Consider the following 12464-nt stretch of genomic DNA (forward strand, 5'->3'; position numbering starts at 1 on the left):
TAGTCTAAATGAAGATTGACTACAAAGTTAGAATTACACAATCATAACATCCTACCCATCCTCGAAATATTGTATTCAGTGTTACCCATTTGATCAAGTTCACAATCCAATGTGTTCGAACTATAACTTCAACGGAAACTACACCGACCTATTAAAAATGAATTTTTTTCCCCAAACGGCACTCACTCTTTAAAAGACAGGAAGTTTTGAATTAAATAAAAAAGACGTATAGATTCAAACAAAAATAGTAAGTCTAATAAAACAGTTGAGTATATAGCCAGAAAGACAATTAAACCTCACCAGAATATGCCTTCGATATATTTCTCAATTTGTTAAGAAAATCGCAGTAGGATTCCCTGGAGATGGAGGATTCTGCTTCAACAGTGAAGCCAAAGCACCGGCTTTCGCAAGAGCATCTGCATCAGATGCACGCAAAACCTGCACCTCTTCCAAACCTATTTGCCTCCTAATCAACTCCAAGTTCTCATTAAGAACATCCATCTCCCCAAAAGGAAGCTTCAAGTCCAAGGCTTGAACCCCAAGTGAAGCAGCCTCATCCTTCTTAAACCTCAAGAATGGCATACACAGCTTCTGTGTTTGTTTAAAATCTGCTGCCTGCCCTAATGAACTCTTCTGTAGTGCCTCCATTATTTCACCATCCGGTGCAAATGTACGTTTAGCTGTGTCAAATTTACTTCGGAGTATTCTAAGGCATTCTGCTTTCCATCCATCAAATTGCTCATTCACATATATCAAGCCGGTCAATTTCTTGTCCTCAATCACCGTTGTGACAGGAGCGCTCTTCTTGTTGCCTTTTTTGGATCCTAAAAGTTGCTTTTGAAGAAGCTTCCTCATCAGAACTATTGAGTCTTGGAGATATTTGTTTGCACTTTTGAGAGTTAAATCAGGAGAATCAGCTGAAGGCCAGCCAGCATTAATGACAAATCCTTCCTTCTTCAACAGATCCCTCCAAACATGTTCCGCATAGTGTGGACAAATTGGAGTAATGAGTCGCGTCTGGACATCCATAAAACGGAAAACCAAATAACGATTCATGCCTCCCGCACCACATGAGAACCTGTACTCATCCCTAGCTGCTTGGAGATCATAAAAACCAGTCTTCAGAGCTTCACGGAACATGTAATCTTTGTAATTTTGCTCAGTCATTTTGACAGCTATATTGATTTCGTTTTCAAATACCCGATCGGCATAAGTTGATGGAGGGCCTGTTCTAAGGAATGAAGCAGAATCAGCCTGTAGAATATCTTCCATCCATGCTATTTCTTTAGTCAAACGTAATATTGCAGCATTTGCAGTCTCAAATACAAAATTTGCATCATCGACACCATCACCAGCATCAGCCAATGAGAATCGTGTGGCATCAGCAGAAAACTCTTCAATTGCCTCACGCAGAGTTCTAAAATTCCCTGTAGACTTGGACATCTTTTCAGAATTAAGCATGATGTGCCCATTACATCTGAACCCACGAGGCCAATGGCGCCTTGGCATAATTGCAGTATGATTGTAAATAGAGAATGTCAAATGATTCTGAATAAGATCTTTTCCAGAAACCCTAAGATCAAATGGATACCAATACTCAAACTCCTGTTTCATCTTCTTAAGAATTGACTGCGAGATGTCAGTTGATTTTGGTTCTTCAGCGCCACAAAAGACAAAATCCCAAACTTCGTCTGTCATCTGCTCAGGTTTTATTGCAGAGTCACCTGATCCATACAAGTCCCCATTCTGCAACAAGTGAGCAATGGTGTAGTAAGCCATGTAAATGGTGGAATCAGATAATGACTCAACTAGAAATTGTTTGTCCCAAGGGATACGCGTTCCAAGTCCGAAACTTCGTGAGCATGCCCACTGGTTGAGCCAACTCAGTGTGTGCTCAAATCCATGTCTTGTCTCATCAGAAAACAGATCCATGATGGCCAAGCACTCTTCAGACAACTTCTTCCATTCTGATTCCCCATATGTGATGTACCTGTTAGGAATACCGTTGAATAGAGATTAGAAATATTTCTATAAACAAAAATATTTTTTTTTGTAACATGAAGATTAGAAAGATTATTGAGTCAATAGTGATATGTTTATTCATTAACCAAAGAATTAGTTATAGGAGATAGTCACCATTGATCAGTAAGAGCTACAATGCACTCATCTCCAGACCGAGACATAACACGCTTCTCAGGTTCACTATAAGGGATAGCTTGGCCAGTTTCAATTAGCTGGCTCCGAATCAAAGGCTTTGCTTCCTGTACTTTCCTTCCAGCAAATTCACCAACAATTAGTGTTCCATCAGTAAATCCTCTCAAATACGTCAATCTTTTAGCTTCAGCAAGCTTGTCCTTCTCATTCTGACTTTTAATTTTTAGATCCAAGCAAACTTTTTCAGCAGCCCTGTCTCCAAATTCTGGGATATCAATGATCGGAACAATATCAAAGGGAAGCACCCATTCATCTTTAACACCATACTTGGCCCTAAGAGCTGGTTTTGATTTTAGATCATGCATCGCCATATAATCATCAGGAGCATCACTAGGTACACTGGTCACAATACCAGTTCCCTTATCTGTGAGAATTGTAAGCATGGGAAGAGCATAAATGATCTCATTAAAGGCTAGAGGGGACTTCAATGGAAGGCCTATCAAATCATTACCAGTCAGCTGAACCAAGCAAGTAGGTTTTTCGGGAACCCTAGAAAATTTTTGATAGGATAAGTTAAGGGCGGCTCTTTCGGTAATAATAAATACATCAGTATCATTAATTTCAAATGCTCCATATTTACCATCAGGCAGTACCCATGCATTTGTTTGACCATACATGGTCTCAGGTCTCAATGTTGCAGCGGCTAAAAACACTTTTCTACCCTCCAACACTCCCAATTTAGGAGGAAAAGGTGGCACAACCTCCATCTTAATCAGTGTGTAATCCTGTGGTTGAACCCCTTCACCAGTTGCCCTATCATGATCTGCACAGGGTTGGCCATCTAAGGGTGAATATATAGTATATCTAACATCTTTCACAATCTTCCCCATGGATTTCAACTTTCGCATTTGCCACTGTATAAATGAATCAAAATATGGATTGATATCAGTAGTAATAAAAGATCGTCTCCAATCACAACCTAAACCAAAAGCCTTTAGGTCTTCCATGGCCAAAGGAGGGAAGAATGTCAACCAGTTATACGGATTTTGGAACTTGGATATCTCACCATCAGACAGACCAAAACTGCGCATTATTTCCCACTGGTACATCTGTCCACCTGACTTAGAGGCTGCCTTAGATTTCTTGCCCTTGAATTTGTCAGGCAATGTCAGATTACTTTCATTTGTCTCCTCAGCTTCTGCTTTCAAGTTTTCTTGCTCTTCTATTTCACGAGGGAAGACAGGTGGATCACCAAATTGTTGGATTTCCCTAGCAAGCTTATCAGCAGAGGCCTTGATAGGCATTCCTGTGCAGTGAAAACCAAATGGTAATAGGACGTTTGCACCTCTCAGCCTATGATATGCTGCAGCAAACTCCAATTTTGAAAGGGAAAAAGCATGACCAATATGCAAGAATCCATTCATATAAGGGAAGGGGAAATTTCCAAAGAACTTCTCCCCCTCTTTAGGAGGTGTTTCACATGCCTCTGCCCTGAAAACATCATTCTCTTCCCATAAAACTCGAACCTTCGCTTCAATCTCTCGGAGACTGTCCCTCCTAGCAAAGCTTTTCCCACTCTCTGATGCCATGTCTGCAAGACTGAAAAATCTGCAGGCATTCAACACAATATCATAACTACACAATAGGAAGCACTCTAAAAATTTAAGGCATATGGAAAACATTTACACAATATGCAAGTAGGTCAAATTCCAACAATTCAACTAATAAATGAACTTCCATGCGTCATTTAAGACTTTGCAAATCGTGCGAGAAACCACTCCCATTTAGAAGAGTGATAGGCAAGGTGCATCTTAGAACTCAAATCCATTCAACGATGATCCTAATTTAAGGGACTATATTTACCAAGTATAGAAATAAATAAACAAGAAGTACCATTCAAAAATTAATCAATCTCTAGTAGAATTTGGGGACTTTGCTTCTAAACCATCAATTTTTTTTATAGAATCAACAACTTTCATTGAGAAAAAATGAAAGAATACAAGAACATACAAAAAACAAGTCCAGAAAAGCAGCCCTTTAAAGAAAGGGATTCCAACTAAGTAAGATGTTACATAGGGAATAATTACCAAAAAGCTTCGAGACCAAAACCCAAAGCAAAACATGAAACCTCACTAAGGTCCCTATCCAAACCTCTAAACACTTTATTGTTCCTCTTCCCCCAAATATCTCACAACATAGCACACACCCTAGCAAGCCACAAGAAACGGTCTCTCTCTTTGAAAGGCAGATGGAGGAGGAACTCCCTAATCATCGCGTGAATATCCCTTTGGCCAACTATCTAAACATCAAACCCCTGCAGAAAGCAAATCCACACAGACCTTGCCAACTGACAACCCCAAAGAAGGTGATCTAGGACTTCCTCCACCTTTCGACAGAGAATACAGCAGAAAGGACCCATTGATGAGATCATCTTCCTAGCAAATCATTTTAATCATTGCCACTCTCAACAATTATAATTATTAGGCTAAATTTACCTTTGTCCAAGAGTTTTTCCTGTGGTCCGCAAACCAATTAGACACAAGTGAAAACTCTTGGACCAAAATTGTAATTTACTCGAATTATTCATATTGAAAAATAAAAAGGGTACAACTTCCAAAGTTTTTTCCTACTATCTTGAAACATGCAGGGATGGAATTTCAAAAACCACAAGAAATAAAAGAAAGTAAAGCTTAGGAGTGCACGTGAAGTCTAGCCTCTAAAATTACTTGTGTACATACTACTACAAGTCCACAATAGACTTACAAGATCAAACATTATGCCCCTACAAAATTATTGATGAGCAAACATCAAATTATAGTTTACAACAATATATGACAAAATCCCACAGAAAAGTGAGAATTGTATCTACTCCATACTCATTTTGAGTTCAGCACAACATTTGGGCTGGGGAATTTCTCCCACAGAAAAAATAAATAATAAATAAAATAATTCATTTGACACTCACATAGAAAAACAGGAATGAAAGTGAACTGAATACCTAAATACCCTAATCGGTCCAGGTTACTACTTAAATTGGTTCAATCCATGAACTGGGTCATTCCCTTGACATTTAAAATTAAAAAACTCAAATGTGGTTCGAACCCCCATTGACAAAATGAAATTCATCCTCTCCAAAAATAGAAAAGAGATAAAGCACACACACACAGATTAGTATTAAAACAAAACCTTTACAAACTCTAAGATTAGAAGTCGAGGGAACTTCAAAAGGAGGGATGGACGAAGGGAGACTAAAGTCATGCCAATACCTTATATTCAGAACAGCACGACGATTTGTGGAGAACGGCAAAAAGCTCTTCACGGAATGAGAAAAAGCCAGTGAGAGACTAGTAAATTATTAAACCAACAATAGATAGAGTATGCTTGCCCTGTAAATCAAATGCTATTGAGAATGAGATGAAATATATATTGAAAAATAGGCTTAAAAGTATAAGAACAAAGAAGAACAAATACTTCCATGCTGTAGATAAATAATAGTAATAACTAATAAGATAATAAAAAAAGGATAAAAAGCAGAAGAACAGAGAATAAAACAAAATGAACATGGAAAATGTAACAAATTTTGTCCCTAAACTTTGATGTTTGTGATTATTTGGTTCCTGAACTTTTAAGATTACAAATTTAGTCATGAACTTTGATATTTTTTAAAATCCAAATATCTACTAAACCCCATAATTGAGGGAAGTTTAGAGTTCAATTAGACATAGAATTTAAATTTATATCTAATAGATCAAGTAATTATTAAAAAATTTGAAATTTTCAAGAACCCATTAGACTCAAAATTGAACGTTAGAGACCAATTGGACACAATTTAAAGTTCAGGGACTTCCAAAGAAAACATATCTTGAACTGTGCAGACTTCACAACGATCTAACTGAGAGATCGGGGGTCATGGAAGACTAAGTATGAATCTAAGCGATGAGCTCTTGTAGAAGAATCCGGTGGACATGCGTGCCGGAGCAGTTCAGCAGACAGGGAGATTGGAAGAGAAGAAAGAAAAGGCGATGCCAATGGATGCGACTGCAGAGGAAAATGCGGCTGCGGCAATGCGAGTGAGAAGAAACGAGGGAGGGTTGTATTCTATTTTGATTTTATGAAAAAAAAAAAACAAATTCCAAGACACCGCTGCAAACTCCCACAAAAAATCAGTACAACGCACATGAAATATCATACATTTTACGTACTGTAAACACAGTCCAAGTACTTGCATAATCTACCAACATGTTGGAGCTAAAACAATTAAACACGAACGCAGAACAAAATTTCATTGAGAAATTAGAGTTGAGAGAGCATAAATCGCATGAATCGACAATAAACAAATGAAATAGAATTTTTTTGGAAGAAATCAATCACATCGTGGAGAAGGTGAAATGACATACTCGAGCTTTGAGCCTGCAAGCTAAAAGACCAGTCGGTTGATAGAGAGTGACAGTAGGCCGCCGTCCGTTGACGCCGTGAGGGCGGTGGTCGCCGATCGGAGGTTTTACAAGGGCAGAAGCTTGCAAGGGATATAGATAGAGGGAAAGAGGCCGAGTGTGGAGAGGCCGTAACTGAAATGGAAAGATGAAAATTAGGGCTAACTTCAAAAATGAGATTGCCCCCTTTTTTTTTCTTATTTTGTTTATTTCATTTGTCAAATCTATTGAAAATAAACACAATTAACATTTTTTTTTTTTTAAAAGAAAATGAATAAAGGAGACACAAATAAACAACAACGAGAAGAAAAAGAATGGAAAAGAAAATTAAACAATTAAAAAGAAAAAAGGAAAAATGACATGTTTGTTAATATTGATTTTTTTTTATACTTTTTTAAAGATAAAATTATCTTTGTATCCCTAAATTACAAATACATCATATATGTGAAAATATCATTAAGGGTGTGTTTGGTGCGTGATAAAAGTAGAGAGTTGAGTTGAGTTGGTAATTATTATTTGGAGAGTTAAATTATCTGGGGAGTTAAATTGTATGTGTTTGTTTGCAGAGTTGAGTTGATAATTATTGTCTGTATTTATTGTATAGAGTTGAGTTAAGTTGAGAGTTGGAGATCTGATGCAGTTTTTTGTGAATGAGATTAGTTCTACTGTTTGTTTTCTATTTCATTCTTTTATTTTTTAGTTTTATGCTTTACTATTGTTGATTAATTTTCAAATATACACGTATTTTCTCAAATCATTTATGACATAAACTGGACAATCTCAATTTTTTTTCTTAATTTGTAGAACATAATAGATTATTTTTCATATATTCTTTTCAAAAACTGTAATAATTCTAATTCTCTTCAATCGGTAAAACATACCAACAAAATATATTTTATATTACTGCTAAATTAATTGGTATATTGTATATTGTATGTATATATATTGAAGAAAATTATCCCAATTACTAATTGATATATTGTATGTATATATATTGAAGGTAATTATCCCAATTACTAAGTGATATATTGTATGTATATATATTGATCTTGCTAACTTAACTTTATTATTTCACATATCATAAGTTTATTTTTTTTATATAATATGGATAATATATTTGGAATTGAAATTGTACATAGGATAATTACTTTTCATTTGATTATGATGATGAGAATGTGATGTAGTACAGTAACATTTTTCATAAGATCACAAAAATAATATGAACCGGCCGAATATGTGGCCGTTTCCAAAAAAAATTCACAAAATATATGTTCTTTTCGATACTTATAATATCTGTGTCATAATACAAACACAAAAAATTTTTACGACAAAATTTTTTTCGATACTTAGAATCCAAAGGTTTGACGATAAAAAAAAAAAAAAAAATCAGATATGGATCCAAACAGCAAAGATGAGGGAAGAGAGAAAGAAATGAAAATATATTGATTTTTAGGATTAGTTTTGAGGGGATAAAAAAGGGGAGTTTTGAGTGGGTAAAAGAGGAGTTTTAATAACCCGTTTTCTTTATGGGTTTAACAAACATGGGTAATAAATACCCACCCAACCCAATAACTCATACCCATTTATCAAACACCTCTCCTAAAGGGTTAAAAATTACTCTTAAAGTTTTCTATATAAATAGCACTTATTTTTGTCGATTATTTTAATGACTCATTGATAACTTGTAGAAATACAAGTTATTTTTGCTCTTAAGTTGGAACAACTAAGGTTTTTAATGATAAACTCTCCTCATTTTTAGTAGAAACACATGGATTTATTCAAACATCAACAAACTCATGCAAAAGAAGTTTTATGACTAAATATCGCGGCACTAACGCACTGAATTGCAGGATTTCAACGCAAGGATTAACATTAACACATTATATAATTGCCGCAGGAAAAGCTCTAACGCATGGGCCATGCGTCGGAGGGAGTTCAACGTAGAGAAGATTCATTGCTCTAGGCTAATTGTGTCACATCACCACTTGCAAGTATGAGCATCTGCAGCAGGAAGTGTCTGAAAAGCTTCCAAGTGACATGCGGCGTCTGAAAAGCTTCCGAGAATCAGGCGGCTAACCAAGGCATGGACTTTAATGTTGACCAGGGCATGGACTTTAATGCTGCCCATTCACCAAGTGGACGTGACCAACGCCTATAAATAGATGAAGTCCCTCTAGAATTAAGGAGTTCAGAAATCATCAAGATCCTTACTCTCTGTAAATTATAATTATAGTCTTAGTTCTGTAGAAGCTGTGTCGTGGTGTTGAGACGATCAAAAGGGTTGAAAACCACCAACACCATCGGTTGGGGAGCGGAGGAAACCACTCTTGAGAAAGATACTCTGTCCATTACCTATACAAGTGATTGTACACAACGAGATTGAGCCAAAGAACTACAAGAGATTGTATTCTTTGGCTTGACTCAGTTTCCTTCTTATTTATCGTTTTCATTCCATTCAATTGAATATTGTTTTTGTAAAGACTCCTTGTTTCTTTATAAAATTCATATGTTTGATCCATCATACTTACTATTGTTTATCTCTTGTTTATGTTGAACACATTAATACTTTATGCACAACTTCATTCTAACGCTCAAACCAACTTGACAACTTGGTAAAAGCATCTTTAACTTAGATTGTTCGAAAGAATAACTAAGCTGCATCAAGTAGAACGGATAGTACAGCTAGAGATAGACTTACTGGTATTTCCTGCATTATGTGTTAGATGCATGCACCCTATAGATAGGCTTTGTTTGTTATTCGCATTGAGAAGTGTTGAATAAGGCCTAACGCATAAACAAAAAGATAAGCAAATCATCCCATCTAATCCACATCAGATCTTAGTTGTGTACATTGTTCTTAGACCGACGCGTCCACCTACCTTAAATTCCATTTTCACATGATCCATCATTCACTACTAAACTCTTTTGTATCTTCTTGCACAGGCACAACAAGTTAGTATAAATAATACATTTCTTATATTCATTTAGGAAAACCCCTACAATAGATACAACGCAAGGTCTGCGTTTGATTAACTGAATCCTTAAGATCGACCCTGGACTTGCTAGGAACCTAAATTAGATTTATACTTGGTCTGGTTTAGGAAAACTTGAACGTCATTAGAAAGAGTTGTGTGCATTCTGTGCATATTTCTAACGCCCAAACGCGTTACCATTACTTAGACGCATCAAATCATAAACGCATCACTTATACTTAGAACTTATTTCTCCAATTTATTCTATACAATACACTTCTAGAACATCTCACGATAGTAACAAACACTCATCTCAATGCATCTCAATCAGGATCGATATCGAGACTAAAACAAAACTTTAACCTTTCTAAATAGTATATCCAAACCAACAATTTTTTGGATTTTCTTAGTTGAATCACAATCAAGACAAATATCAATACTAACTATTACTTTTAAGTAATCTTTCTCAAATCTTTTTTATTAGATTTAAATGGTATTCAAATAGGGAATTTGAAAAATATTACAGCATATAAAAATTTACTTAAGATTATTTGGGATATTAAAATAGATAAATCGAAAATAGTTCATGATGAGGAGGGAATCAAAGTTGAATAGGGGATTTAGATTATGAATATAGAATTGGAAAAAGATTATATACATAATATTTTGGGCTGTCTACATTACTGGATTAACTAAAATCAATAGTAGTCGAAACTAGGCGGCCACATAGACTATTCAGAGGAGGCATGCTAGGGAAGTTTATGGAATAAAACATACAAAACAATGGTTATTCTCGATCTTTGTCCTCCAAAAGGAAAAAAAAAAAACCCGATGGTTTGAATATGTTAAAACAAAATTTTTGTTCTCGTCTTGATATCGATCCTGACCGAGATGCAACTAGATGAGTCATTCAAACAATGAGACAAAAGGATGCTATTTGTGAAAGATAAAAAAACGACAAGTTACTTGAAAATATCATTCCTCATTCCTCTCTCATCTATCTATCTATCTATCTATATATATTTTTGTTTTCCCTCTCTCATTTCCACTTTTTTTTTTTTCTTTTCAACCTTATCCCTAACATTTTTCTTTTCTTCTCTTTTTTACCTATCTTATTCTTCACTATATTCTCTTACTACTCCTCTCTTTCCTTTATCATACCACCGTTGCTTAAACACCACAACTTAAAATGTTGAAAAAAATAGTGTGTAATTCAAATTTAGAGTCAAAATAATATTTTTTAGGTTGAATAGTCAAATAAGCTACCTACCAGTATGTAGATCTCAAAAAGTTACTAAATACTAAAAAAATAATCCAATTTAGTTGACTGAGCTTAAAGCTATGACCTCTCAAAGTTTAACTTAAATTATTTTGGATTTTGGGACATTAAACGATAAGATACCTTAAATTTTTTCGTATTGTATATTCATAGTTGAAAAGAACAAGATAGCCCAAATGAAAATGACGATTACTTAGCGAACAAGATAGCCCAAATGAAAATGACGATTACTTAGCTAAAACTTAGTTGTATAGAAGAGGAAAATATGACCAAAATAAAATTATCCACTACCATTGTAAAAAGCTCACGTGATCTTATGTAGAATACTATGTGATCTTATATCATGCCTATATGGTTTTTAGTGCTATAAGATCATATAACTATGTTGTGAGATCATAAGATCAAATGGTTATACTAAAAGTTTGTATATGCACTCTATGAGATCACATGGATGTGCGACACAATCACACTATACACTACAACAATTTTGGACTTCAATGTCGGTTGAAAATAGTAGTCTCGATGTATAATATTGGTTAAAAAAATGGATCTTTAATGTCGGTTTTAAACCGACATTGAAGATGGCCTACAATGTCGGTTTAAACCGACATTAAGGTCTCCCATTTTTTTTAATTTTATTAAAAATTTATTTCTCTCTTCTCTCAGCTCGATCCTCATCTCACTTTACCAAAACAGAACCCTCGGCGTGTGCTCTCTTCACTTTACCAAACATAACTCTCTTTTCTCTCAGTTGGTCGGTTGCCTTCCGTTCGGTTTGTCGTCATAGATGCTCTCAGCTTGGTCATGCACATCAGTTCCTGGGTTGTCGTCACCGGTATTCGTGGGTTTTCGATTGGTTTTCGTCGGCGCGTGGGTGTTCCCGTGGGTTGTCGTCACCAAATTTCCTTAAATCTTCGTCATTGTGGGCTTTTTCTGGTGGTGGGTCATCGTCGTGAGTGTTCTCCAGTCGTTTTCGGTTGGCTTCCGTCGGCGCATGGGCTTTCTCAAAGTGTTCTTTGGCGGCGCGTGGGTTGTCCGGTTGTTGGCGTGGTTTATTCGATTGTTGGCATGGTTTGCTCGGTTGTTCGAGTGTTGTCCGGTTTCTTTCGTGGGTTTTCCGGTGGGTTTCGTGGGGTTTGTCCGGTTGCTTTCGTTGGGTTTCGATTTTTCAGATTGGTGGGCTAGTTGGTTTCGTGTGGTTTGTCCGGTTGTCCGGTTGGTTTTGTGTGGGTTATCTGGTTGTTCGGTTGCTTTCGTGTGGTTTGTCATCGGCGCGTGGGCTTTCGGTGGTTCCAGTCGTAGAGGTGGGTCGCTGGCGTCGTGGTCAGCTCATCGTTTGTCAGATCTGCCGTCTCAACTTTGTTCGCAAAGGTTAGATGCTCACCGACGTTCCAATCTTCGAGCTCCGATTCGGATCTCTTCAAGTTTATGGATTGTTTAAGTTGTTTGCTTGGAACTGTATAATTTTATTTTCATATGAATTTTCAATTTAGTAATTTAAAGTTATTTAATTCATTTTATTTTTATTTTAATGATTAAGCTTATTGAAATTTTGAAATGTTGGAATTAAATTAGTTGAATAATATATACTTGGTTAGTAGTCTTGAAATTAGTTGATTATTGATT

The 12464-nt window shown here is 36.0% G+C and overlaps 1 protein-coding gene across 8 annotated transcripts; it reads right to left on the reverse strand.

The window, feature by feature from the left end:
* LOC120082534 (ATP binding/leucine-tRNA ligases/aminoacyl-tRNA ligase) lies at window positions 1-6822 on the reverse strand. 8 transcript variants are annotated; one of them, XM_039037738.2, is made up of 4 exons: window positions 6552-6822; window positions 5421-5540; window positions 2137-3762; window positions 1-1990 (listed from the first exon to the last, which is right to left on the reverse strand). In XM_039037738.2, the coding sequence occupies exons 3-4, from the start codon at window positions 3741-3743 to the stop codon at window positions 325-327; spliced, it is 3273 nt and encodes a 1090-aa protein (XP_038893666.1). In that variant the 5' UTR covers window positions 3744-3762; window positions 5421-5540; window positions 6552-6822; the 3' UTR covers window positions 1-324. The 8 variants fall into 8 exon arrangements, with proteins under 8 accessions (XP_038893666.1, XP_038893667.1, XP_090172544.1 ...); XM_039037739.2 differs by having other exon boundaries at window positions 2137-3753; window positions 6552-6791; XM_090316418.1 differs by having other exon boundaries at window positions 5421-5554; window positions 6552-6772.
* Between the last annotated feature and the right edge of the window lie 5642 nt (window positions 6823-12464).

The sequence above is a fragment of the Benincasa hispida genome, chromosome 8, assembly GCF_027475165.1.
Source record: "Benincasa hispida cultivar pf3 chromosome 8, pf3_genome.v1.1, whole genome shotgun sequence".
NCBI classification, from domain to species: domain Eukaryota; kingdom Viridiplantae; phylum Streptophyta; class Magnoliopsida; order Cucurbitales; family Cucurbitaceae; genus Benincasa; species Benincasa hispida.

What these genes read in the sequence shown, in the direction of transcription:
- LOC120082534 (XM_039037738.2), bottom strand. Translation starts at nt 3,743, where the DNA reads ATGGCATCAGAGAGTGGGAAAAGCTTTGCTAGGAGGGACAGTCTCCGA. An exon ending in GTAGCTCTTACTGATCAATG is followed by an intron (nt 1,991 to 2,136) that starts GTGACTATCTCC and finishes TATTCCTAACAG; the next exon opens with GTACATCACATATGGGGAAT.